At 37.4% G+C, this 27,439-nt stretch overlaps 1 protein-coding gene across 2 annotated transcripts in view; it reads right to left on the reverse strand.

The window, feature by feature from the left end:
- COMMD10 (COMM domain containing 10) overlaps positions 1–27,439 on the reverse strand; it is a 136,885-nt gene that overhangs the window by 104,956 nt on the left and 4,490 nt on the right. For both annotated transcript variants that reach the window (XM_081827237.1, XM_081827238.1), the window contains exons 3-4: positions 22,278–22,388; positions 20,252–20,407 (exon numbers count right to left, since the gene is read on the reverse strand). In XM_081827237.1, coding sequence (XP_081683363.1) covers positions 20,252–20,407; positions 22,278–22,388 — 267 coding nt within the window. The remainder of the gene's footprint in view (positions 1–20,251; positions 20,408–22,277; positions 22,389–27,439) is intronic.

Consider the following 27,439-nt stretch of genomic DNA (forward strand, 5'->3'; position numbering starts at 1 on the left):
TCTAAATCTACTTAATTCTATGAAGTTCCTAATTTAAGAAACAGTGACTTCTGTTATCAAGGACTATGCACCTAAAAAAAAAAAAAAAAAATCTATCTACAATCTCTCAATAAAATACAAAGAACAACTATCTGAGGGCTCTATAAGGAAAAAAAAAAGGACATAGATTTTGGAGAACCAAAACGTAATACAATGTTAGCAGCCATGCAATAAAAAAGAAATCAAAGAGAACTAAAAGAACTACTTTGAAACAAATGAAATGGAAAATACAGCATACCAAAATTTATGGGATGCCACAAAAGCAGTTCTAAGATTCATATCGATAAGTACCTGCACATCAAGAAACAAAAAAAATCTCAAACCCAAATTTACACCTTAGCTAGAAAAAGAGCAAACAAAACCCAATGTAAGTAGAGAGATGGAAAAAAGCAAATATTAGAAATAAACAGAAACTAAAAATACAATAAAAAAAGATCAAACTAAGAGCTAACTTTCTTTTGAAAGGATAAACAAAAATTAACAAACCTTTAGCTAGACTCACCAAAAAAAAAGGGGGCAGGGGAGAAAAGAATCAAATAAAATCAGAAATGAAAGAGGAGACATTATAACTAATACCACAGAAATCCAAAAGACCGTAAAAGAATACTATGAACAATTACATGCCAACAAACTGGACAACCTACAAGAAACGGATAAATTCTTGGAAACATACAACCTACCAGGGCGCCTGGGTGGCTCAGTCCTTAAGAGTCTGCCTTAGGCTCAGGTCATGATCCCAGGGTCCTGGATCGAGCCCCACATCAGGCTCCCTGCTCAGTGGGAAGCCTGCTTCTCCCTCTCCCACTCTCCCTGCTTGTGTTCCTGCTCTTGCTCTCTCTGTCAAATAAATAAATAAAATCTTTAAAAAAAAAAAAAACATACAACCTACCAAGATTGAATCGCAAAAAAAAGAAAGAAAGCAAGAAAAGAAAAGAAAGAAAATCTGAACAAATTCCTAATAAGGAGATTGGATCACTAATCAAAAATCTCCCAACAAACAAAAGTCCAGGACCAGATGGCTTCACTGGTGAATTCTACCAAATATTTACAGAATAATGAACACCAATCCTTCTCAAATTCTTCCAAAAACAAAAGAGAGAACACTTCCAAACTCATTTTACAAGGCCACAATTATCAATACAAAAACCAGACAAGGGTGCCACAAGAAAAGAAAATTGCAGGCCAATATCCTTGATAAACATTGATGCAGAAATCCTCAACAAAGTATTACCAAACCAAATTCAAAAATACATTAGAAGGACCATACACCATGATCAAGTGGGATTTATTCCAAGGATGCAAGGATGGTTCAACATCCACAAATCAATCATTGTGCCATACCACATTAAGAAAATCCAATATAAAAATCATATGATTATCTCAACGGATGCAGAAAAAGCATCTGACAAAATTAAACATCCATTTATGATAAAAACAAAACAAAATAACTCTCAAAAGACTGGGTATAAGGGGAACATACCTCAACATAATAAAGGCCAGATATGTCAAGCCCACAGCTAACATCATTCTCAATGGTGAAAAGTTGAATGCTTTTCCTCTAAGGTCAAGAACAAGACAAGGATGGCAACTGTTACCACTTTTACTCAACAAAATATTGGAAGTCCTAGCCAGAGCAATTAGGCAAGAAAAAATAATAATTAGCATCCAAATCAGAAAGGAATATGTAAAACTGCCAGTGCAAATGACAAGATTTTATATATAGAAAATCCTAACAACTCCACCAAATAACTCTTGGAATTAATAAATGAATTCAGTAAAGCTGTGTGATACGAAATCAACATACAAAAGTTTATTGAATTCTATACACTAATAATGAACTATCAGAAAGAAAAATAAGAAGACAATCCCATTTACAATTGCATCAAAAGAATAAAATACCTAGGAATAAATTTAACCAAGGAGGTGAAAGACCTGTATGCTGAAAATCACAAGACACTGATGAAAGGAAATGAAGACACAAATATATGGAAAAATATTCCATGCTTGTGGATTGGAAGAATTAATATTATTAAAATGTCCATCCTACCCAAGCAATCTATAAATTCACTACATTCCCTATCAAAATTTCAATGGTATTTTTCACAGAAATAGAACAAACAATCCCAAAATTTGTATGGAACCAGAGAAGACTCCAAATAGCCAAAGTAATCTTGAGAAAGAACAAAGCTGGAGGCAACATGCTTCCTGATTTCAAACTCTATTACAAAGTTATAGTAATCGAAACATGGTACTGGCATAGAAATAAACACATAGATCAATGGAACACAAAAGAAAGTCCAGAAACAAGTCCACACATATATGGTCAACTGATTTACAACAAGGAAGCCAAAAATATACAACGGAGAAAGGCCAATCTCTTCAATAAACAGTGTTGGGAAAACTGAACAGCCCATTCAAAAGAATGAAACTGGAGCGCTATCTTACACCACACACAAAAACTAACTCAAAATAAATTAAAGACTTGAACATAAGACCTGAAACCTAAAACTCCTAGAAGAAAACATAATGGTAAGCTCCTTGACATTACTCTTGGTGAGGAATTTTACCAAAAGCAAATGTAACACAAGCAAAAATATACTAGTGGGACTAAAACCAAAAATCTTACACAGAGCAAAGGAAACCATCAACAAAATGAAAACACAACCCACCAAATGGGAGAAAATATTTGCAAATCATATATCTGATAAGGGGTTAATATCCAAAATATATAAAGAACTCAGAAAACTCAACTGCAGGGCGCCTGGGTGGCTCAGTTGGTTGGGCGACTGCCTTCAGCTCAGGTCATGATCCTGGAGTCCCAGGATCGAGTCCCGCATCGGGCTCCCTGCTCAGCGGGGGGTCTGCTTCTCCCTCTGACCCTCCCCCATCTCATGCTCTCTCTATCTCATTCTCTCTCTCAAATAAATAAAATCTTTAAAAAAAAAGAAAGAAAGAAAACTCAACTGCAAAAAAATGAACAATCTGTTTTAAAAATGAGCAGAGATAAGAACAGACATTTTTCCAAAGAAGACATACATATGGCCAACAGGTACATCATGTAAAGGCACTCAACATCAGTAATCACCAGGGAAATACAGGTCAAAACCAAAATGGGGTATGACCTCACACCTGTGGGAATGACTATCAAAAACACAAGAAATAATAAGTGTTGGTGAGGATGTGGAGAAAAGGGAACCGTTGTGTACTGTTGATGAGAATGTAAACTGGTATCGCTGCCTTGGAAAACAATATGGAGGTTCCTCAAAAAATTAAAAATAGAACTACCATAGGATCCAGCAATCCCAGCTCTGGATATTTGTCTGAAAACACGGACTCAAGAAGACACCCACAACCCCGTGTTCACTGCAGTACTATTTACAAGAGCCAAGATGTGAAAACAAACACATAGATCAATGGAACACAGGGATCTCCCTGTGTCCACAGACCAATGAATGGCTAAAGAAAGTGAGACACACACACACACACACACACACACACAGAGGAACACTGTTCTACCACAAAAAAGAAGGAAATCCTGCCATTTGCAACAACATGGGTGAACTCTGAGGGCATTATACGAAGTGAAGTAAGTCAGACTCAGAAAGACACACCACATGACCTCACTTATATGTGGGATCTAAAAACAACAACCACCACCAAACCCAGTGCTACAAAGAAAAAAGACTGGTGGTTGCCAGAGGTGGAGGGCCGTGGCGGGAGGGAGGTGGGTGAAATGAATGAAGGTGATCAAAAGGCACAAACCTGCAGTTAGCAAATAAGTATGTCTTAGAGATATAACGTACAGCATGGTGACTACAGTTAATACTACTATATCATGTTTGAAAGTAGCTAAGGGAGTGTATCTTTTTTTTTTATTACGTTATGTTAATCACCATACATTACATCATTAGTTTTTGATGCAGTGTTCCATGATTCATCGGTTGCGTATAACACCCAGTGCTCCATTCAGTGCGTGCCCTCTTTAATACCCATCACCAGGATAACCCATCCCCCCACCACCACCCCCAGAACCCTCAGTCTGTTTCTCAGAGCCCGTAGTCTCTCATGGTTCGCCTCCGATCTCCCCACCTTCATTGAGAGTATATCTTAAAAGCTCTCTTCACAAGAAAAACAAATGCTAACTATGTGTGGTGATGGACGTTAACTAGACTTACTATAGTGATTACTTCACAAGATATACAAATACTGAATCATTACACACCTGAAATGGATATAATGTTATAGGCCAATTGGATCTCAATTTTTTATTTTTTTTTATTAAAGATTTTATTTATTTATTTGACAGAGAGAGACACAGCGAGAGAGGGAACACAAGCAGGGGGAGTGGGAGAGGGAGAAACAGGCTTCCCGCTGAGCAGGGAGCCCGATGTGGGACTCGATCCCAGGACCCTGGGATCATGACCTGAGCCGAAGGCAGACGCTTAACGACTGAGCCACACAGGCGCCCGGATCTCAATTTTTTAAAAATGACACAACTACATGCTGTCTGGAGAAAAATACTTTGAAGATAATGACATGGGCAGTTTGAAAGTTAAATGATGGAAAAAGATATATCATGCAAACATTAATCAAAACAAAGCAGAGAGGGCTATAAAATTATCCAAGACAGAGAAGGACATTAAATAACAATAAAAGGATCAATACACCAAGACATAACAACGCTAAAGGTCTTTGAGCTGCAATATATGTCAAGCAAAAATTGACAGAACTAAAAGAACTAGACAAATCCACAACTATAGTTAGAGACTTCAAAACTTGTTTCTCAACAACTGATAGAGTAACTAGACAGAAAATCAGCAAGGCTTTAAAGAATTCAACATCATCAACCAAAAAATCTAACTGATATTTGTAGAACACTTTGCTCAACAACAGCAGAACACATATTCTTTTCAAACACCCACAAAATGTATACCAAGATAGACCATATTATGGGCCATAAAACATATGCCTTAACAAATAAAAATAACTGAAATCACATAGGATGTGTTTTCTGATCACAATAGTACTAAACTAGAAATCAATTAACAGAAAGAGGAAAATCTCCAAACACTTAGAAACTAAACAACACACTTTTAAATAATCACTGAGTCTCAAGGAAAACCCAAATATACATTGAACTACTTGAAAATAAAAAACACAACATATCAAAGTTTGTGGGATACAGCTAAAGCAATGCTGAGAAGAAAACTTAAAGTTTTAAATTTGAAAAGAGGAAAAATCTCAAATCAAGGATCTAAGAATCTCAGGCACCACAGGCAAAATAATTAACCTCAACCAACTCACACACTTTATGTAAAAATTAATTCAAAAGGGATCATGGGGGCGCCTGGGTGGCTCAGTCAGTTAAGTGTCTGCCTTCGGCTCAGGTCATGGTGCCAGGGTCTTGGGATCAAGTCCCACATTGAGCTCCCCACACAGCGGGGAGTCTGCTTCTCTCTCTACCCTTCCCCCTACTCATGCTCTCTCTTTCTCACTCTCTCTCAAATAAATAAACAATCTTTAAAAAAAAAAAGGGGGATCATGGACATAAATAAAAAATACAAAACTACAAATTTTTTAGGAAAAAGAAAAACAACTAAGCCAAGAGTGCTTAAATGGTCTAGGGCAAGGGAAAAAGTTCTGAGACACGACAGCAAAAGCAAAATCCATTCCAAGAAAAATTGATAAATTGGTCTTCAACAAAATGAAAAATTTTTGCTCTGCAAATGACCCTAATTAAGAGGATGAAAAGTCAAACTACAGACTGGAAGAAAACATTTGCAAACCACATATCTGAAAGGATACGTCTCTAAAATATAAAAACAACCCTCAAAATGTAATAGTTGTTTTTTTTTTAAGAAGTAATCCAATTAGAAAATGTGCAAAAGGCACAGAGACATCTCCCTGAAGAGGATATACAGATGGCAAAATAAATATAAGAAAAAATGTTCAACATCATTAGTTATCCAAGAAATGCAAATTAAAGCCACAATGAGATTTCACTGCACACCTATCAGAACAATTACAATAAAAAATAGTGACAACTCCAAATGCTGCAAAGGATGCAGAGGAAGTGGATCCTTCATACACTGCTGATGAGAATGCAAAATGATATAGCCATTCTGGAAAACTGTTGGAGAGTTTCTTAAAAACTAAACATATAACTACCATACCACCCAGCAACTGCACTCGTATTTGTTCAAGAGAAATAAATACTTATGTTCATGCAAGAACCTAAACACAAATGTCTACGGCAACTTCATTTGTAACCAACAAAAACTGAAAACAACTCCGATACCTTTCAAAAGCTAAGTGCTTAAGTAATCTGTTTTATGTATATACCAGGGAATACTACATAACAATAAAAAGGAATGAACATTTAATACCTCTAACAACCAGAGGGGAGCTTGGGTGGCTCAGTTGCTTAAGCGTCTGACTCTTGATTTCAGCTCAGGTCATGATCTCAGGATCGTGAGATCATGCCCCGTGTTGGGCTCTGCGCTCAGGGAGGAGTCTGCTTGTGATTCTCTCTCTGCCTCTCTCAGTCCCTCCCCCCACCTCTATCTCTCAACAAACAAAACAAAACCCTCTAACAATCAGAATGAATACCCAGAGAATTATCGTAACTGGAAAAAAAAGTCAACCCCAGAACATTGCATACTGCATGATTCCATATATATTACACTTCTTGAAATCACAGAAACTATAGAAATACAGAAGAAACTAATGGTTACCTGAAAGGCGTGGGGTGGGCATGAAAGGGAAGAGGGTATGGCCATATAAGGTAACATGAGACCAAAAAAAAAAAAAAAAAGGTAACATGACAGAACGTTGTGGTAATGAAAATGTTCTATATCTTGATTGTGTGAATGTTACTGTCCTGCTTGTGATGTTGTACTATTGTTATGCAAGATGTTATCACTGGGGGAAACTGGGTGAAGTGTACATGGGATCTCTTTGTATTACTTCTTCCTACTGCGTGTATATCTATCATTATCAAAAGGCTAATTCACTTAAAAGCAGAACAGCATGAAGAAAAGGAGAAAGATGATTAATAAATGTAAATAATTATGGAAATTCTGCTAAATTCGTATTTACACCTCATTCTTAGGTACAAGATTATGGCATTTAAAGAAAACCTACTGCTCTACAAGGTCCCTGTAATTCTAAGTGGCTTTTCCATATTCTTTGTTTCCAAAAATTACACATATAAAAATAAAGCATGAGATAAGAACTTCTTTCACATCTTTCACACAGGGGAAAAGGGAGTTTTTCAATTCAATGTTACATGTTTAATAAGGTTAGCTTCTTTGAAGCATTTCTCATTATAAATATGTATCACCAAGAAAGCAATACCTGCTGGGAAAATCAATTTCTGAATATATAAAAGGTCATATTCATGATCTCTCAATAATAGCATGGGTATATGTATGTATATGCAATTAATCTTTGTTTAAAATGATAGGGTAATTTTTACATTTGTCTAAAACAGAGAAGTTTCCACTATTTCCATTTTAATGTATGGAGATTTATTTCCTCAAGCAATAGAGGCCAAAGGACACAAGATGACACCACCAATTTAGGAGTACATTTCACTGGAAATGTTCTATGTACCAGTAAGAGTATACAGATGGCTATTGCTCAATTTTTTACCTTCTTTGGAAAGAAAATGCTATCAGCTATGAAGAAGGTACTTATAATCAGCTCAAAAAGATTCATTAATCAAATTAGCAAAATGTTACACAGTCTATCATTTGGAGACTCTCCAGGAGATCCCAAATTTTATTCCCCATTTTCAAGCTGGTTGTGCCCAACTTAACAATGTTGCATTCTAAAACGTCTCGTGTGGAACTCAGAATGAATCTGCAAACAGAATAACACTACAAAAGTGATTAAATTACAAAGCAATTTAATAGAAGAAATGCAAGCGGTTCCCTACTTTTGTCCTAACCGGAGGAGTACCTAAAACTCAAATCATAACAAAGTCCCCTCACCCAATGGCTAATAACAAGTAATATCTTAGGATTAAGACAAATCTTCAATTTCCAGCATTTTATGTATGTGGTTTTCTTAAGTATTATATACATAGATATCAGCCTAAACACAACAAGTATCCAATTTGAGAAAAAACTTGGTGCTTTCAGGATACTAATGATTCCTGTCTTTATGTAAATTCCATTAAGTTTAAGAAACCTCCACTTCTTACCAAAAGAATCAGACGTTTCATCCTGGTTTTCTATTCATTTTTAAATAACAATGGCAAATGATATAAAGACTGGCTTGTGCAAATGGAGAAAAACAAAAACAAAAACAAAAACACCAAAGTTACCATTAACTGAAACAGAAAAACTACAGAAATAGTTTCAAGAGGAACGATCCAAGGATCAGTTTATTTATTTTTTTAATGTTAAGTCTGAGATGCCTATTAGACATCCAATAAAATTATCAAGTAGGCAGGCCCAGGCCTAGAGAAAAAAATTTTCATAAACTAGCATTTAAACCCTGATACCTAGATGAAGTCGCCAGGGAAAATATAAAAGAAAATAGAAGAGAACCAGGGACTGAGTCCTGGTACTATGCAAAAGTGTGGAAATGAGGAGAAAGTAGCAAACACGACTACAAAAAGCAGCCAGAAAGAAGAAAAGCCAAGAACTATGGATCTGCCTTTTATACCATCTTAGGTTCTGGTAACATAAAAAATGAATAAATTCACTATCTCTGTCCTCAAAGTTCCAAGTCTAGTGATGAAAACAAACATGTACAAAAACAATTTTGATGTAACATGACATCATATATGTAGAAAATCTCAAGTAACCTACTAAAAAGCTCAGAAACTAGTGCATGATTTTAGGAAAGTTATGGCACACAAGATTCTTATGAAAAATCAACGGTATTTCAAGATATTAGAAACAACTAGAAAATATCAAAACCACAATCCCATTTGTAGGAGCAACCAAAATCATGCCAAAGCATAGTGTCTTGGTCTGTTCTAGCTGCTACGACAAAATACAATAGACTACATAGCTTAATAAATATTTCTCACAGTGTGCCACCATGGTGGGTTGAGGGCTGCTGACTTCTCTTGGTGTTCTCACATGGCAGAAGGGGGTAAAGCAGCTCTCTCTGGTTTCTTTTATAAGGGCATTAATTCCACTCAGTAGGGATCTGCTCCCATGAACTAATCACCTCCCAAAGGCTCCACCACCTAATAGCATCACCTTGAAGGTTAAGTTTCAACTTACGAATTTTCAGAAGACATAAACATTCAGTCTATAGCACAGGGATACACTTTTAACAAAATCTGTGTAAATCCTTGTCATTGAAAAACTACAAAAGTTACTGGAATTAACTGAAGAAGGTACCAGTATATGGAGATATACCATGATCATGAATTGAAAGGCTTAATATTGTTAAAATGTCAGTTCCAGCAAAAGTGATCTACAGATTTAGGACAATCCAATGAAATACCCGGCCGGTGCTTTCTATAGAAATTGACAAGCTGATTCTAAAATTTAAATGGAATGGCAATGACATAAAAGAGCCAAAGCAGTTGTTTTTTTTTTTTAATTTGGAAAAGCTACACCACCAAACTTCAAGATTTATTATAAAGCCACAGCAATAAAGATAATGTACCACTGGCAAAAGAACAGAAATGCAGACCCATCAATTGATTCTGACAAAGATGCCAAGGTAAATGATGCTGGAACAGCTAGCTATCTAAACAGAAAGAAAATGAACAACAACCCCTTCCTAACACCAAACACAGAAATGAACTCAAAATGCATCACAGACCTAAATGTAAGTGCTGAAACCATCAAACTTCTAGAAGAAAACACAAAAGAAAATCTTTGTGATCCTGGGATAGGCAAAGATATTAGATGGAACATTAAAAGTATTAACCATAAAAGAAAAAAATTATAAACTGGACTTCGCCAGAATCAGAAATTCTGTTCTTCAAATAGCACCATTAAGAAAAAGGAAAGGCAAGCCACAGACTGATAAAATAGTCAGAATACATACACTGACAAAGGACTTGTATCCAAACTATATCAAGGATTCTTATCACTCAATAAGAGTAAAACAAAGAAATCTATACAAAAATGGGCAAAGATTTGAACAGGTCATTCACAAAGGAAGATACACAAATGGCCAATAAACACATAAAAAGATATTCAACATCTTTATGTTCACTATCCTTACACCTATCAGAAGGACTAAAATTTAAAAGACGGGCAATCCCAAGTGTTGACCACTATGTGAAAAAAAATGACTGGGTGGAATGTAAACTAGTAAAACCAGTTTGAAAACTGTTTGGTAGTTACAGCTACCCAATCAATCCACCACTAAGTAAGAAATGAAAAGATATGTCCAGGGCGCCAGGGTGGCTCAGTCAGTTAAGCGTCTGCCTTCAGCTCAGGTCATGATCTCAGGATCCTGGGATTGAGCCCCACCTCGGGCTCCCTGCTCAGCAGGGAGTCAGTTTCTCCCTCTCCCCCTGCTTGTGCACTCTCTTTCTCTCAAATAAGTAAAATCTTAAAAAGAAAAGATACGTCCATACAGCGATGTAAACATGAATATTAACAGATTTATTCAAAACAGCCAAAAACCAGAAATAGCCCAAACATCCATTAGCAGATCAAAGGACAAATTGTGATATATCCACGTGATAGAATACTACTCCACACTAAAAAAGCACAAACTAACACATATAATAATATGGATGAACCTCAAAATCTGACTCAGTGGTAGAAGCTGGAGAGAAAAAAGTACATCTGTCTGGGACGTCTGGGTGGCTCAGTTGGTTAAGCAACTGCCTTCGGCTCAGGTCATGATCCTGGAGTCCCGGGATCGAGTCCCACATCGGGCTCCCTGCTCGGTAGGGAGTCTGCTTCTCCCTCTGACCCTCCCCCCTCTCATGCTCTCTCTCTCTCATGCTCTCTCTCAAATAAAAAAAAAAAAAAAAAAGTATATCTGTCTGATTCTATTCATACAAAATCTTAGAAAATGCAGTTTATAGGGAGAGAAAGCAGATCAGTGGTTTCCTTGGGCCAGGGTTAGGGGAGAAAGGGACTTCCAAGGGGCATGAGGGAACTTCTGAAGGTGATGAAAATGCCCTGTGTTTTGATGATGGGAGTGATCTCCTGAGTGCACATGTATCAAAATTCCTCAAACTGTACAATTTAAAAGGAAGCAGTTTACACTATGTAAATTATAATGTAATAACATTATGTTTAAAAGATACAGTGTACTAAAGGTTGTAACAGAAGAATATACGGATGCAATGGGAGCACATGTCCAGCTGCCCACTCCCACCACCCTCTTTGTCATTCTCTAGTCATTGGCAAGAACAGGGGTCAATAAGCCTCCAAGGACCAAACCATACAGCTGCTTGCATCCTACAGAAAGAATCCTCAGTTGTGACATCTCTAAGTACATGAAGACAATGCCAGGACCTCAGAGATGACTATTATGCAATATGATATCCATATTACACAGATGTGAGTATACGACCATGTATCACAAAGATGCAGATAAATGTCTTGAATTAATATTGGAGTTACCCTGCACCCAGGTGACGGCCCACCTCGACAAAACATACTGTATAAATCATACCACAAAGGGCTACACATTAGGCAATCTCCAGAAGACATCAAAAATCCAAAAGTGACTAAACCAAGGCCCTTCTTTAATGCTGATGCTACACCAAATCATAGTAAGAGGTACAAATGCTTGATTACAAATATCACAACTTAGGGATACTCCCTAACCTATATCCTAAAGTTCCGATGCCACTAAAGTGAACCTAGTCTCACTGCTAGGGTGGCATGGAACTTCATACTCCTTGACTCACCGACATGCCCAAAATACCTGATCATGGTCTTCATAACCAAGCTGTAAAGTGATGAGGGAAAACATCAATGAACCATCCTTCAAACTGTTGGCCCCTGCTACCTAAGAACATATGAAAATGATAGCACAAGTTTGAGGACACTGAAACGTCATTCAACTAATGCTCTCACAATTGGCAACAGTCTGAAAAAGTACATCAACTCGATTTAGCGATCTGTGAATACTATGCACATAATAAGAGTAATTTTGCTAACAGCACAATTTGTAATTAGTAAAATCTTTATTTAATTTGTTAATGGTTCTGGCTTTAGGCAATTATTTATAAAGCAGAGAACACGTTTCTGTTTCAAATAAGACTGATTACGGGTCTCTTAGATCTAAAGCTCTTTAAACTGATGGCTGCAATTCAGCTAATGACATCGCCTTGTTTTCCTGGGGAATCTCCATTTCAAGCTAAAGCTATTCTTCTGTGGGAAAAATGTAAATGATTGGGTCAAGTATTCCAGCAAAATTCAAGAGTCATGAAATAAATGAACCACAAAAGGTTTGAAGTAGAACCAAAGAGAAAACACAAAAGAACACTGGGAGGGGTGCCCGGTGACTCAGTCAGAAGAGCATGCAACTCTTGATCTTGGGATCGTGAGTTCGAGCCCCACGCTGGGGGTACAGATTACTTAAAATAAATAAATAAACTCAAAAAAAAAAAAAAAAAGACTACTAGGAAATACAGGCTCCTGGGTGGCTCAGTTGAGTGTCTAACTCTTGGTTTCAGCTCAGGTCATGATCTCAGGGTCATGGGATTGAGCCCCGTGACAGATTCCGCGCTCAGCGTGGAGTCTGCCTGAGATTCTCTCTCTTCCTCTCCCTCTGCCCCTTCCCCTACTCATGCTCTCCCTTTCTCTCTCTAAATAAATAAATTCTTAAAAATAAATAAATAAGTACTAGGAAATAAAAAAATATAATCCACACCCCCTTATTTGTTCTTTTTCCACCAATAAATACAAATATCCTTCTTTATAAGAAAGCCTAATAAACTGCACTTCAAAATAGCACAATTTGTAAAGCAGACATATTGTGCATTTACTCATTCAACAACTATTTATTAAGAACCCACTATCCCCCAAGGGCTATTTTAAGTAACGGAAATACAATAGTGAACAATTGCTCTTGTGGAGCTTACAGTTTAGTAAAAGAGACAGAAAATTTAAAAAATAAACAAAATATGTAACATGCCACATGGGAATAAATGTTATGTTAAAAAAAATGAACAAAAGTACCATAGAGACATGTGGGCCTTTTTCACTATGATGATCAGGGCAAGACTCAATGACAAACGTGACATTAGAACAAACAGCTGAAAAAAGGGAGCCAGCCATAAAAACCTCCAGGAGAAGAGCTTCTGAAGTAAAGAGACTGGATGTGACCAAAGTCAGGCAGGTGAAGGACATTAAGAGGTGAAAGTCAACAAGATAAGGTAGTGGACTAAGGAGGTTATAGATCATGAGGAACCTTAAAAGCAATCATAAGAAATTTGACTTCCATTGTAAAACACATAGAAAGCCTTTGGTGGATCTGGAGCAAAGGGGGGATAGAATAAGATGTAGAATTTTAAAAAATCACCTTTATGGGGCACCTGGGTGGCTCAGATGGTTAAGTGTCTGCCTTTGCCTCAGATCATGATCTCCAGGTCCTGGGATCGAGCCCCACCTCTGCCTGCTTCTCCCTCTCCCTCTGCCTCCCCGCCACTTGTACTCTCTCTGTCTCTCTCTCTCAAATGAATAAATAAAATCTTTAAAAAAATAATAAAATAAAATAAAATAATCACTTAGAGTTCTTAATCTGATAATGGTAGGAAACAGTTTATATCACATTACACTCTTTAAAAATAAAAATTATAACCACTAGACAAAATATTTTATTCTTTTATTATTTTTTAGAGCGTAGGGGAGGAGCAGAGGGCAAGGGAGAGAGAGAATCCTGAAGCAGACTCACTGCTCAGCGCAGAGCCCGACATGAGGCTTGATCTCACAACCCTGAGAGATCACGACCTGAGCCGAAATCAAGAGCCAGACGCTTAACCAACTGAGCCGCCCTGGCACCGCTAGACAAAGTATTTTAAAAACAATGATTTGAGAGCACTGGAGAACAACTTAAAGCAGACAAGAGTTAAGGGAATTCAACTCACTTAGGACGGGAACCACACAAGGCGACAGATTCACATTTATATGAGTTTCCCCAATCCATGAAGCGTGGGTTGCTCAAAAAAAGAGAAAGCCTCAGATTTGGCTCAACGGGTCAGCAAACCCATTCAGTGGTACTGACCTAAGAAAATATATGTCCACAAAAAGACTTGTACACAAATGTTCACAAAAGCCTTATTCACAATAGCCAGAAATGGAAACAACCCAAAGGTCCATCAACAGGAGTATGGATAAACAAATTGTGATATTTTTATAGGATGAACTACTACTCCCGTGACCAAAAAAAAAAAATGATGGATACAAGTAACATGAATGAATCCAAAAAAATATTATGTTGAGATAGGAGTCAGACACATTTATTTGAGTCCATTTACATTGAATCCAAGAAGAGACAAAAACCAATCTACAGTGATAGAAAGTGAGGGCAAGAATGGAGGAATCAACACTAGGCATGTTCCAGGTGATGAAAATTTTCTTTATTTTGTTATGGATGGTGATGAAATGGGTGTACATAATTTCTGAACTCATAAACTGAACTCTTAAAATCTGTGCATTTTACTACAGGTAAATCATATTTCAATAAGAGACAATAAATAAATCTAGCAGCATTTAAACCTCATAAACATTTATATTCAGTCAATCCCTGCACATGGAAAAAATATGCCTTTCACTTGATTCATAACATGCCAACAACTAAAGTAACAACAGAGGCAGAAATTTGACTTACATGTGGGATATAATTACAACAAAATACCTTTCCTATAAATGCAGATGACAATGTTAAGAAGTATTTAAATCCTGAAGAAGTGTTCAAATACATATTCACAGCTATATACTGTGTTTCAAGATTCAGCTGCATGAAGTATGCTTTTCCTGCCCTCTTTATATAAAGCTATTCATCCATCCTTAGAATTCCAAAAGAAATGAAATATTATGGATATTAAAGAAAACGCTAAAGCAAAATAATACAGTAAATTTTACAAATATCAAATCCAAATGTCTAATTTCTTAGACTCCACACAAAAAACAGGTATTTAACAATAATTGAAGCAAACAATTAGCGTTACACTTAACAATAGAGTAAATTGTACTATAATGGCTTAAAGGGGATATATTTTTAAGAATGTTATAGGAACAGGGCGCCTGGGTGGCTCAGTCAGTTGAGCGTCTGCCTTCGGCTCAGGTTGTGATCCCACAGTCCTGGGATCAAGACCCACATCGGGCTCCCTGCTCTGCCGGGAGCCTGCTTCTCCCTCTGCCTCTGCCTATCTCTCTCTAGGTCTCTCATGAATAAATAAATTAAATCTTAAAAAAAAAAAAAGAATGTTATTGGAACATTATGATCTTAGAAACATTAGCTATCCACTTTTAAGAGGAAATTTCTCAAGAACCTGCAAGAAGATACGATGAAATTTCATTAGTGTACAATGAAATGAGTAAATATTATGAATACATTTGCCACATAATTGGTAAAGTTAAGAACACTCTTAACAGGAGAAATTCACATTAAGCCTACTTCGAACAAATTTAAGTGTCAAATATATATTTTAAAACTCCCTAACAAACATATAAGTGCATCTTAAGAAAAAGAGCAGGCTACTAAGAGGGCTTAAAATATGCCTCACATCTATTTCTCATCATCATATCTGTTACTGAGGAGCAGAGTTAACTCGGAATGTAAAATTATTTGGTGGGGATTATATCATTAATACAAAAATATTCTTTAATATCACAGGACACAGAAAAATCACGCAGCTAACACCTAGGTGTTACAGCGTAATGGCTTAGAACTGTGATTACTTGTGTCAAATCCCAGCTCTGTCACTTCAAGGTCTCAGAAAATAGACAAATCCGGCAATAATATCTGAAAGGTAAGTTTTTACATTTAATAGAGTAGGAATATATGTAGGAGAACTCTAAACAGAATTTTAGGAGTAAAATTGAATACAGGATTTAAGATCTGTCCGAAGGGAAATTCACAATTTAAAAAATGTTGTAACAGAGGCATTATAACAAAAAGGAACAGAAAGACCTCTTAAGAGGATACTGCTGATAAGAGGGAAGAAAACAAAATGCAAATAAGTGGTGGTGACATTTCAGTCTCAAGTTTCCAGAGAGATTAAGATGAAGTATATTAAAAAAAAAAAAAAAAAAGATGGGGTAAGATTTTACAATCCCTTCAATCATTCAATCATATCTGGCAAAAAGCTACCACTAAGATCAGTTTTCAATCTGTCTCTCACTTACTGGATCTAAACAATAAAAGACGAACCAGGGTGCTTTTAAAAATGAAATTAAAAATAAGCACCTACGATTTTTAACATATTACTTAACTGAATCTGACTCTTTGAATTGAGAATTATTACCCAGAGATGTACCACTGCAAGCGCTGCATGGGGAATTCAGGCAAGTGAGCCCCTAAATCACCCAAAACAACAGTCACTATAAATACACCTTTGGTTCATTACCTAAGAAGTCTCTGCCATCTATGTTTGTTGCAATTTAAATGACGGGCTCTGTTTTCATACATTGCCTAAAGACTTATCAGAGACCAAAAGGAAGACAGCATGATTAAAAGGAACAAGGCTTCAGAAACAGATCTGATTCTCATGTCAGCTTCACCACAGACCACTTGGGGGGGACATGGTACAGTTACACTTTATAAGGTCTTATCTTCTTCCTTTTCAAAAATACCGTACCTACAAACAAAACTATGTAAACCAGCCTGCACACAAAAAAACTGTGCCTGTCACAGGAAAACTGTGGAGCTAACATCTAGGTGGAAATATCCTATGATGGCATAGGAGTGTGATGACTGTGTCAAATCTCAGCTCCGTCACCTGCTCAGCTGCATGACCCTGAACCAGTTATTTAATCCCTCTAAGCCCCAATTTTATTTTCCACACAAACTATGACTATTAAAAGGTTTTACAAGATGCAAAGCACATAGTAGAGTATTTTGCCCACAATAAACACAAGAAATGTTTGCTGTGATCTTAAGGAAAAAGAACAAAGCTGGAGGTATCACACTTCCAGATTTCAAGATATACTGCAAAGCTGTGGTAACCAAAACAGGGTGGGACCGGCACAAGAACACACACAGAGACCAACAGAACAGAACAGAGAGCCCAGAAAGAAACCCACGCTTATATGGTCAATTAATCTACGACAAAGGAGGCAAGAATAGACAATGGGGAACAGACAGTGTCTTCAATAAATATGGAGACAAGCAAGCTGGACAGCGACATGCAGAAGAATGAAAGTGGACCACTTTCTTGGACCACACACAAAATTAAACTCAAAATGCATTAAAGACCTAAATGTGAAACATGAAACCATAAAATTTCTAGAAGAAAACACAGCCAGTAAACTTCTTTGACATCAGCCACAGCAACATTTTTTTTAGATGTGTCTCTTCAGGCAAGGGAAACAAAAGCAAAAATAAACTACTGGGCTCCCTGTCCAGGGGGGAGTCTGCTGCTCTCTCTCTCTCCCTCTCTCTCTCCCTCTGCCCCTAACCCTGCTCACTCGCTCTCTCGCTCTCTCTCAAAATAAAATAAAATCTTTTTTTAATTAATTAATTATTGGAAACAAGGCAGGATGTTTGGGTTTATGAGTCCTACTTAACATCATATTAAAAGTCCTACTCAGGGCAATAGGGCAAATAAAAACAATAAAAAGCCAAACAAAACAAATAAAAGCTGAACAGACTGGAAAAGAAGAAATGAACTGTCTCTATTCATGGACAACATAACTATCTATAAAGAAAATCACAAGGAATCCACAAAAAAACTGCTATAACTAATTAACGAGTTTACCAAGGTCATAGAATACAAGGTCAATATACAAAAATCAACTGTGTTTCTACATACTAGCAATAAACAATTAAAAACCAAAATTTTAAAAAGAGTACCATCTACAACAACTCCAAAAACAAGAAATTTTTAGGCAGAAGTCTAACAAATTATGTGCAGGATCTGTATGCTGAAAAATGAACAAAACTGATACAAGAAATCAAAGAGAACCTAAATAAATGGAGAGTTAACTCAATACTGCTAAGAAGCCATTTCTCCCCAAAATGATCTATAGCTATATAAGTTAAACATAATCTCAATCAAACTCCCAGCTGCATTTTTTTGTAGATCTAGAAAAGCTGCTTTTCAAATTTATATGGAAAGTCAAAGAAACTAGAATATGCAAAACCATTATGAAAAAAGACCCAAAGTTAGCAGACTCACAATACCTGATCTGAAGGCTTACTACAAAGCTACAGTAATGAAGGAAGTATGGTATTTGCACAGACCCAGAGATCAACGGAACCAAACACAGAGTCCAGACAAATACATCAAGTGATTTTTGACAAAGGGGCCAAGGAATTCAGTGACAAAAGGATGTTATCAACAAATTATTCTGCACGTGTATAAATGAACATCTAAAATGAACATCTCTATGCAGAAAAAAAGGAAATTTAATCTGGCCGCCTTAAACAAAATTAACTCAAAATGGATCTTAGAGCTAAATGTAAAACACAAACCTATAAAAAAGAACAAAAGAGAAAATCTTCATGACATTGCATTAGGCTATAAATTCTTAGATACAAAACCAAAAGCAGGATCGATAAAAGAAATTAACTGATAAGTCAAACTTTATCAGAATTAAAAGCTTTTATTCTGCAAAAGCCACTGTCAAGAAAATAAAAAGGAAAGCTATGGATGAGGAGAAAATATCTGCAAACCCCACTGGAGAAAGGACACATGCCCAGAATATATAAAGAACTCAAAAAGTCTGGGCGTCTGGGTGGCTCAGTCATTAAGCATCTGCCTTCGGCTCAGGTCATGATCCCAGGGTCCTGGGATCGAGCCCCGCATCGGGCTCCCTGCTCCGCGGGAAGCCTGCTTCTCCCTCTCCCACTCCCCCTGCTTGTGTTCCCTCTCTCGCTGTGTCTCTCTCTGTCAAATAAAATCTTTAAAAAAAAAAAAAAAAAGAACTCAGAGTCAACAGAAGGAAAACAAACACCCTCCCCACATTTTAACAACCCATAATAAAAACATTCCCATGCATTTCCATATGCTAGGATTTACACCTGAGACTATCCTTTAGATTACTATCATGGAACTTCCTTATCTGTCCAAGTGTGGAAATAACAGGCAAAAGATCTGAAAAGACGTTTTACCTGTGAAGATATATGGAGACAAGTCAGCACATAAAAAGATCATACACATAATCTGTTATTAGGAAAACACACATTAAAAACACGAAATACCACTACAAACCTTAGTAGAATAGCTTTGATAAAAGCCACGGACAATACCAAGTCCTGACGGGGTACAGGCGCTCCCACAGACGCTGGGGAGAATGCACAGTAATACGAACCCGTCACAAATCCTCACAGGAAATTGAAGAGGAGGGAGAACACTTCCCAGCTGGTTCTGCTATGCCGGTTTACCCTGATCCCGCCAAAAACATCACCGGGAAACCACAGACTGATCTCTCTCATGAACATAGATGGCAACATTTTTAACAAAATATTAGCAAGTCAAATAGCAACATATAAAAAGGATGATACTCCACATGCAAGTGACACTGATCCCAGGAATACAGAGTGGGTTGTAAACCTGAAAATCAGTTATGTGATAGAACCTACTAAGAGAAAAAGGTCAAAAACTCTATGATCCTCTTTACTTCCACTGATTAAAGGTTACTGAAGAGCTTGGAAATGCTGTTATTTTATATTTGTCCCACAGCGTTCACTTTGTTCACTAACTGCTGCTCAAGAAATACTGAGTACGTTCTGCTAGGCACTGACACGGACACACAAAGACAAAATAATCCCGGGATTCAGTAAAAATGTCGCAAGTCTTACACACGGGTATGCAGTTAACAAGAAAAACCAACTCTGCCCCCGTACTCAGAAAAACAAAAAAAAGGACTGTCTCGTTCCTATTCTGAAGTCACAGAGGCAAATTTTAAACTGGCAACTAAAACTAAATCACACTGTGGTCGCCAATACGTCTGGAAATAATTTTATAGGAATACTGTGTCTACTCTTTCTTTTTCCTGACTACCTCTCTACAAAACATTACCACCTTTAAAACCCTCACGGTACAACAGTGTTTGCCATTCTTACTGAAAAACATCGGGGAGGTAGGAGAATCCCATACCTTGTGGGGTGCAAGAATCCTCTGCCTGAATTTTTCAACAGTTTCTTGACCCATAGAAGACCAAGCGTTGCCGAACGCTTCTGCTTTGTCTGGTCTGAGATGAAGGGCCTCTAACTGCTGCTGCAAAGTGGCCGGCTTCACGGTGTGATACACTGCCTATGCGAGAGGGGAAAAAGAGCACATGTAGCCCCAGTATTGGATTGTAACCAAATACAAAATTATCTTTAAATGATTTAAATCAAAAGAACAGCACCTATTTCTATTGTAGATTTTTTTTTTTTATTTTAGCAATAATGATACACACAACTGGAAGATGCAGGGCTAAAAGGCCTGAATTATTCAGGCTACCCTTCTCCATTTTTGCCTGTGTTTTAAGTAATCCTAAGACCACTTAATGGAAAAACTTCTTCTCTGCTTCAGCTATGGAAATGGTACCCTAATTAAAATATCATCTCCTTATTTCACTTAACGATTTCAAAGAAATGTCTCAGGGCACCTGAGTGGCTCAGTCGGTTAAGTATCTCCCTTGGGCTCCCAGGTCATGATCTCAGGGTCGTGGGCTCGAGCCCCGCATCGGGCTCCACGTTCAGCAGGGAGTCTGCTTAAGATTCGCTCTCCCTCTGCCCCCTCATGCTCTTTCTCTCTCTCCCAAATAAATAAATCTTTAAAACAAACAAACAAAAAACAAAGAAATGTACAACAAAAATTTTTCCAAGAAGCACTTTCTCAAAACTACCTTCATCTACCAACTTCCTAGGTAATATATAATAAAATCTTATAAACATTTCTAATAACATCTGTTCTTTCTTAACATCGTTCCGGAACAACTTTCTCGTAAACCCCATGTTGCTCTGTCCTACTTGATTATCCTTTATTACTACTGAAAACTCCCAGGGTTAAGAACAGTAGTCGCCATTATGATCTGTAATCTGTACAAGGCTGTTTGGAGTAGATGCCCGGGAGCTTGTCCTCCTACCAGTATCTGTTCACTAGAAGGCTCATGAAGCTACAGTACTATTTAAACTTTTATTTCACAAATATTCTACCAAGTCAACCTTCAGGAATTTACAGAGACCCTGTTTTAAGTGCAGCAATGTGCTAGGTTTATAGAAGATGAGCTAAAGATATGATAGGTCCCTCAAAAATTCAAAAGCTAGGGAAGGTTGACACACAGGAAATGATGAAAGACTAACGATGTGCTCCACTCTGATGAGCCAAGGATAAAAGGCATCCAAATTAGGGGAAGACTGCCAAGTGTAAGGGTCGTGGCGGCAGTGAAGGGAGATGGGACTTGAACAAAAACTTAATGCGTTGAACACAGACAAAAGCAAGGGAAGCAAAATGGTGGCTCAGTAGGAAGAACTAGCATGACAAAAGGCCTTTCGACAACTACTTCTCTTCTAAATGTTTTATTTATCATCCTAAAGAAATTCCCCAAAATCACTCATTAAAGTTCTTAAATAAAAGGTGTTTGTTTCTCCAACTTATCATACCAAGTAACAACGAATGAAAATGTTTTATACCCGTCTCAAGTCAATGAAGTCTTTTTTTTTTTTTAAGATTTTACTTATTTATTTGAGACAGAGAGAAAGAGAGAGCATGAGCAGGGGGAGGAGCAGAGGGAGAGGGAGAAGCAGACCCCTGGCTGAGCAGAGAGCCCAATGTGGGGCTCAGTCCCAGGACCCTGAGATCATGACCTGAGCTGAAGGCAGACGCTTAACCGACTGAGCCACCAGGTGCCCTCAAGTCAATGAAGTCTTGATTCATGCTGTCAAATACTTGACTCATGCTACTCAACATTCATATTCTTTTGAAGAATGCAATACTGTAGGGAAAAAACCATACATTCAATGTTTTTTTTTACTACATTAAAATTCTGAATTAGAATATATTCATAGCTTCCATCTGTATACTTTTTTTGAAGAAATAAAATGTTATAGCTATCATAGAAAGACTGTTCATGTCCTCATGTACACAATAAGCAGTAAACAAACCATGGTTAGGAAGTTTGGGGCACTCAGAATACCTGTTCTAAAATGAACGATATTATTTCAAGAACTAGGTGAAGATCTTGTTTCTCTAGAGAAAATGCAGCCTGAAGTTTTTCTTCTTCTTCTTCACTGAAACTGTTCTCAGCCTACAACATAAAAAGCAAGCTATTAGGACACGTTCAGGTATTCAAAACTTAAGACACTCGACACAAGAGTCCCTGAAGATTCATGTATTCATACATGGATGAGAAACTGAAAGAAAAAGTGAATCCAAGGTGAAAGAAACTGATGTGTTTGTAAATTTCAATATCTCAAAATCACAGTACAATTCGGTATTTGGATCATGCCAAATCAAGCTCATTGTAAATAAAAAAAATATTTTAAGTTCTATGATTTACAGGAGGTGGAAACTAATAGTAAATACCAAAAGAAATGGACATTTAGAAAAAACAATACTAGAAGATAAAACCCCAAAATGTTAACAATAATTAATACTAATGTCCATCTTCCTCAAATATATTTACTGAGTATTTACTATGTGCTACAGAGAAAGACTGTTCATGTCCTCATGTACACAATACTCTAGTTAGAAAGGCATCTAAAAACAAAGTTATTCAAGTAATTTTCATTTTGAGGAGTTCTGCAAAAATGTGGGTTATTACAAGAGCATCTATAAAGCAGGAAATTAAGTTTTTTTATAATTTTTATATTTTCCAAAACTTCCACATTATGCACGTTAATTTTATAACCAATATATCAAAGAAGATAGTTAGCCATCTGAGTAGAACCTCTGACTAGTCTTCTTTCTTTCATATCCAAAATAATCTCCTTGATCTAAAGACACTGGTTTTGGGGCGCCTGGGTGGCTCAGTCATTAAGCGTCTGCCTTTGGCTCAGGTCATGGTCCCAGGGTCCTGGGATCGAGCCCCGCATCGGGCTCCCTGCTCGGCGGGAAGCCTGCTTCTCCCTCTCCCACTCCCGCTGCTTGTGTTCCCTCTCTCGCTGTATCTCTCTCTGTCAAATAAATAAAATCTTTAAAAAAAAAAAAAAAAGACACTGGTTTTAAGTAGGAAAAATGTACACTACTAGAACAACTTTAAAATAAAAATAACTACTCTATCCACACATACTAAAAACACCTTTCCCTACGGCTGCCTCCGCCTAACAGCAATATGGAGAAATTTCAGAAGTTCCACAAGCCCCTGCCTTGACAGCTTAGGATGATGTACACCTACATGGCTGTTGAACCAAAGCAGCATCGGAACTTGAAGCTAGCATATTTTGGGAGGTCAGTCATCAGAACTAACAGCCCCTATTACCTGTTTTATGACTGAGAAAATCAGGAACCCAATTTGGCCAAAATGCTCATTCATGACTTACCTCAAGAGCAATGTTTTGACTTAAAAGTTTCAGAATTTCTTTGACTACCATACATCTTCTTGAAATAATGACCTATGGTACCAGAGTTTATCAATATGAGGAATATAATAACAGTATCACATACATATATATATATATATATATATATATATAAAATCACTGAACCACATGTTGCATTAAATTCAATGGGTATTTATAATTTAACTTCCAAGTTAGTCAATCTGATTCCTTTTAACATACATCAAATAAGCTGCTTTGACAAAATAGTAATAGTGATTGAGCAGGTAGAAAAATAAACTTCAGTGTCCCCAGTATATGTAAGGAAGGGAGATTTTTTAAAAAGATACCGCAAAAAAAAGAGAGAGAGAGACATTCTCAAGATTTTCAAGGGCATTATACTAATAAAGTGGTTTGGAGTGAAGTGGTAGAGGGAATATTTATCTTCCCCCATCCACTGGAATACCAGGCATGCAACCTTAAAATAAGGTGGAGCTTAAAATATGGGAGCAAAAGAGCAAACAGAGAATACAGCTATACACAAAATTCCAAACATACAGTCAACACCTTGCTCCAAAAACAACCTTGGGTAGATAAATACCTCTATTCGCTTCCACAAAAGCAGCAATTTCACTTATTTCTGTCTACCAAAAGCAACCCACACATATCTGGGAGTAAAAGAGAAGGTAAAAGAGACACATTCTTTTTTATCCTCTCAATGGGAAAAAATTAAGGCCCAGGTTTATAAAATTAGGGAGCATGTGTCCAAGAAACTTAAATTTTAAAATGAAAAATGAATGACTTTTTTCTACATGTTTAAAGAGAGTAGGCCATAAATATATATATACACACACAAGCAGAAATGAAAAACACATAAAGAATACAAGGTAGTACTGCAAGGATTCACATGAAATGATCTCTGATAAAAGCGGTAAGTGAAGGAGGTATATGAAAACATACAAACTACACATTTCTATGTGTACGGACGTGTGTATGCATATCTGTATTTATTAACACATGGAAAAAGATCTGCAATAAAAACCAAATTGGTAACAAAGGCTACCTCTGGGAAGGTGTGGTGGTTTTATGATAACTGAAAATTCTTTAGCACTCCTCCCTCCAAAAGATGGAGCCTAATTTCTTTCCCTGGAATATGATCCATACTTAGTGACTTCCTTCTAACAAGAATGTAGTAAATGTGAAGCTATACGGTATCCCAGGCGAGGTCATAGAAAGGACACACCTCCCTCTCTTGGATCACTGGTTCTGGAAGAAGCCAACCTCCAAATCAGGAGGAAAGGCTTAAGTAGCAAGGAACTGAGGCCTCCCACCAGGTAGTCATACTGAAAGGAAATCCTCCAACCCCAGCCAAACCTTCAGATTACAGTAGCCCAAACAACATCTGAGAGCAACCTCATGAGAACCCCAAACCAGAACCACCCAGTGGAGCCACTCCTAAATTCCTGACCTACAGGGACTATGAGTATAATAAATGTTTATTGTTTTAAGGTGCTATGTTTTGGGGTAATTTGTAATTCAGCAATAGATAACTAATACAGGGGAGAATTAAGATGGAAGGAGGGCCAAAGTTAACCAAGGGCGCATTTCAGTTTGCCATACTACTTAAATTTCTTATTTTTTTTTTTTTAAAGATTTTATGTATTTTTTGACAGAGAGAGACAGTGAGAGAGGGAACACAAGCAGGGGGAACGGGAGAGGGAAAAGCAGGTCTCCTGCGGAGCAGGGAGCCAAGCGTGGGGCTCCATCCCAGGACCCTGGGATCATGACCTGAGCCGAAGGCAGACGCTTAACGACTGAGCCACCCAGGTGCCCCACTACTTAAATTTCTTAAACAAAAACTTATTCATATAAACTATGAAATTTAAAACATGTTATTAAGATGATTAAATTAAGCAGTCTAAGAATTCTGAACTAGAAGGGCACAAAAAAAGCAAACTAAAAAAATCCATTGTTCCAACTTTTCTATTTTATTTTTTTTGAAGAATTCATTTTCTTAATACGCATGATGAGTGAACTAACCTTAGTTTCACATATAGTAGAAATCAGGTCCCATTCCTTAGAAAATGAGAAATGTCCTCTATTTTTTTTTTTTAAAGATTTTATCTATTTATTTGAGAGAGAGAGAATGAGAGACAGAGAGCATGAGAGGGAGGAGGGTCAGAGGGAGAAGCAGACTCCCTGCCAAGCAGGGAGCCCGATGCGGGACTCGATCCCGGGACTCCAGGATCATGACCTGAGCCAAAGGCAGTCGCTTAACCAACTAAGCCACCCAGGCGCCCGAGAAATGTCCTCTATTCTATGAAGATATTATCTAAATAACTACAAAAGCAATTAGATTTTAAAAACTCAGAGCAAGGATTTAGAGACAGAGAGGCCTGCTGTCCAGAGCCCAAGCTCTGACTCACGTCCACAGTCATACATACACACAAAGACCTCCGTGAAAGAATGCACGGTACTAGTATTCTGCAAATACCATAATTTAAAGTGTATATATATCATTCTTATCCAATAAAACAATTTGTAAGAAGCCTTACATCTTATATTAACTACCAAATAAATGTATTTATTAGATAAACTATCCTTTTCTTTTTGGTCCTAATAGGCAGGACAAATGCTCCTTTGTGCACGACTCTCCTGCACACAAGACATTTAAAGTCACGGGCATTAAACGCCAGCAGCACCCTCTATATGTTGTAACAGCCAAGAAAAATTCTGAGGCATTTCTATAGGCTGGGGTTCACACTTGTGATTGTCCTTTATGTTAACATAATGAGATTTCGCTGCGTGTCATAATGGGGGAAAACAGAGGTACCCACAAATGAATCTATCAAATAAAAGAACTTTTATTTTAAACTTTTGAAAGCAATCTTTCTGAAATGTACAGCACCCATTCTAGACTTTTGTAAACAAAGTATATCAGATTAAACTCATTTCTTATGATAGTCAGGTCACAATTATGGGCATCAGAATTCTGTGGTACAGTATCATAAAAAACTCCTAAGACACACTGATGATTTTTCATTTCAGAAAAAAACCCTCAGATTTCTGGGCATTTCAATTTCTTGTGTCTAATTCATAATTCTCCCACTTCATTCCATGATCAGCCGTCGATTCCTGAAACCACCTACATGCCCATCACAGGCATTTCTTCATCCCCCAGTTGGCTGGGTCTAGTCTGCCATGGCCAGAAATCCAGAGAGTTAATCTTTCAGAATGAGATATACAGCACAGTTAGATCAACAGGCTTTGTGTGATGACCTACAAGTCTCTCCAGTGGAGCAAAGTACATGAGGTTTTTTTTCTTCATTTTTTTATTGTTATGTTAATCACCATACATTACATCATTAGTTTTAGATGTAGTGTTCCATGATTCATTGTTTGTGCATAACACCCAGTGCTCCATGCAGAACGTGCCCTCTTTAATACCCATCACCAGGCTAACCCATCCTCCCACCCCTCTCCCCTCTAGAACCCTCAGTTTGTTTTTCAGAGTCCATCGTCTCTACATGAGTCTTTTTAATTGCATGAGTTGTGAAAGCCATTTTTTTTTTTAACTCAGAGGCCATAAATTGTTATCTCTAAGTCCTCAGCTATGGAAGTTACTCTGACTTCTGTCAGTGTTTTCCAGTGCAGACTCTATCAGGAGGCTGGACAGGGCAATTTGGGCAGGACCGTTCTGCACAGTGCAAGACATTTAGTTCCTGGGCATTAAATGCCAACAGCACCCTCCACACGTTGTAAAACCCACCCCCAAAAAAACTTCCCAAGTATTTCTATATGCTAGGATGAGCCAGAAGAT

The sequence above is a fragment of the Leptonychotes weddellii genome, chromosome 7 (genome assembly GCF_054177405.1).
Source record: "Leptonychotes weddellii isolate Sample4059 chromosome 7, ASM5417740v2, whole genome shotgun sequence".
NCBI classification, from domain to species: domain Eukaryota; kingdom Metazoa; phylum Chordata; class Mammalia; order Carnivora; family Phocidae; genus Leptonychotes; species Leptonychotes weddellii.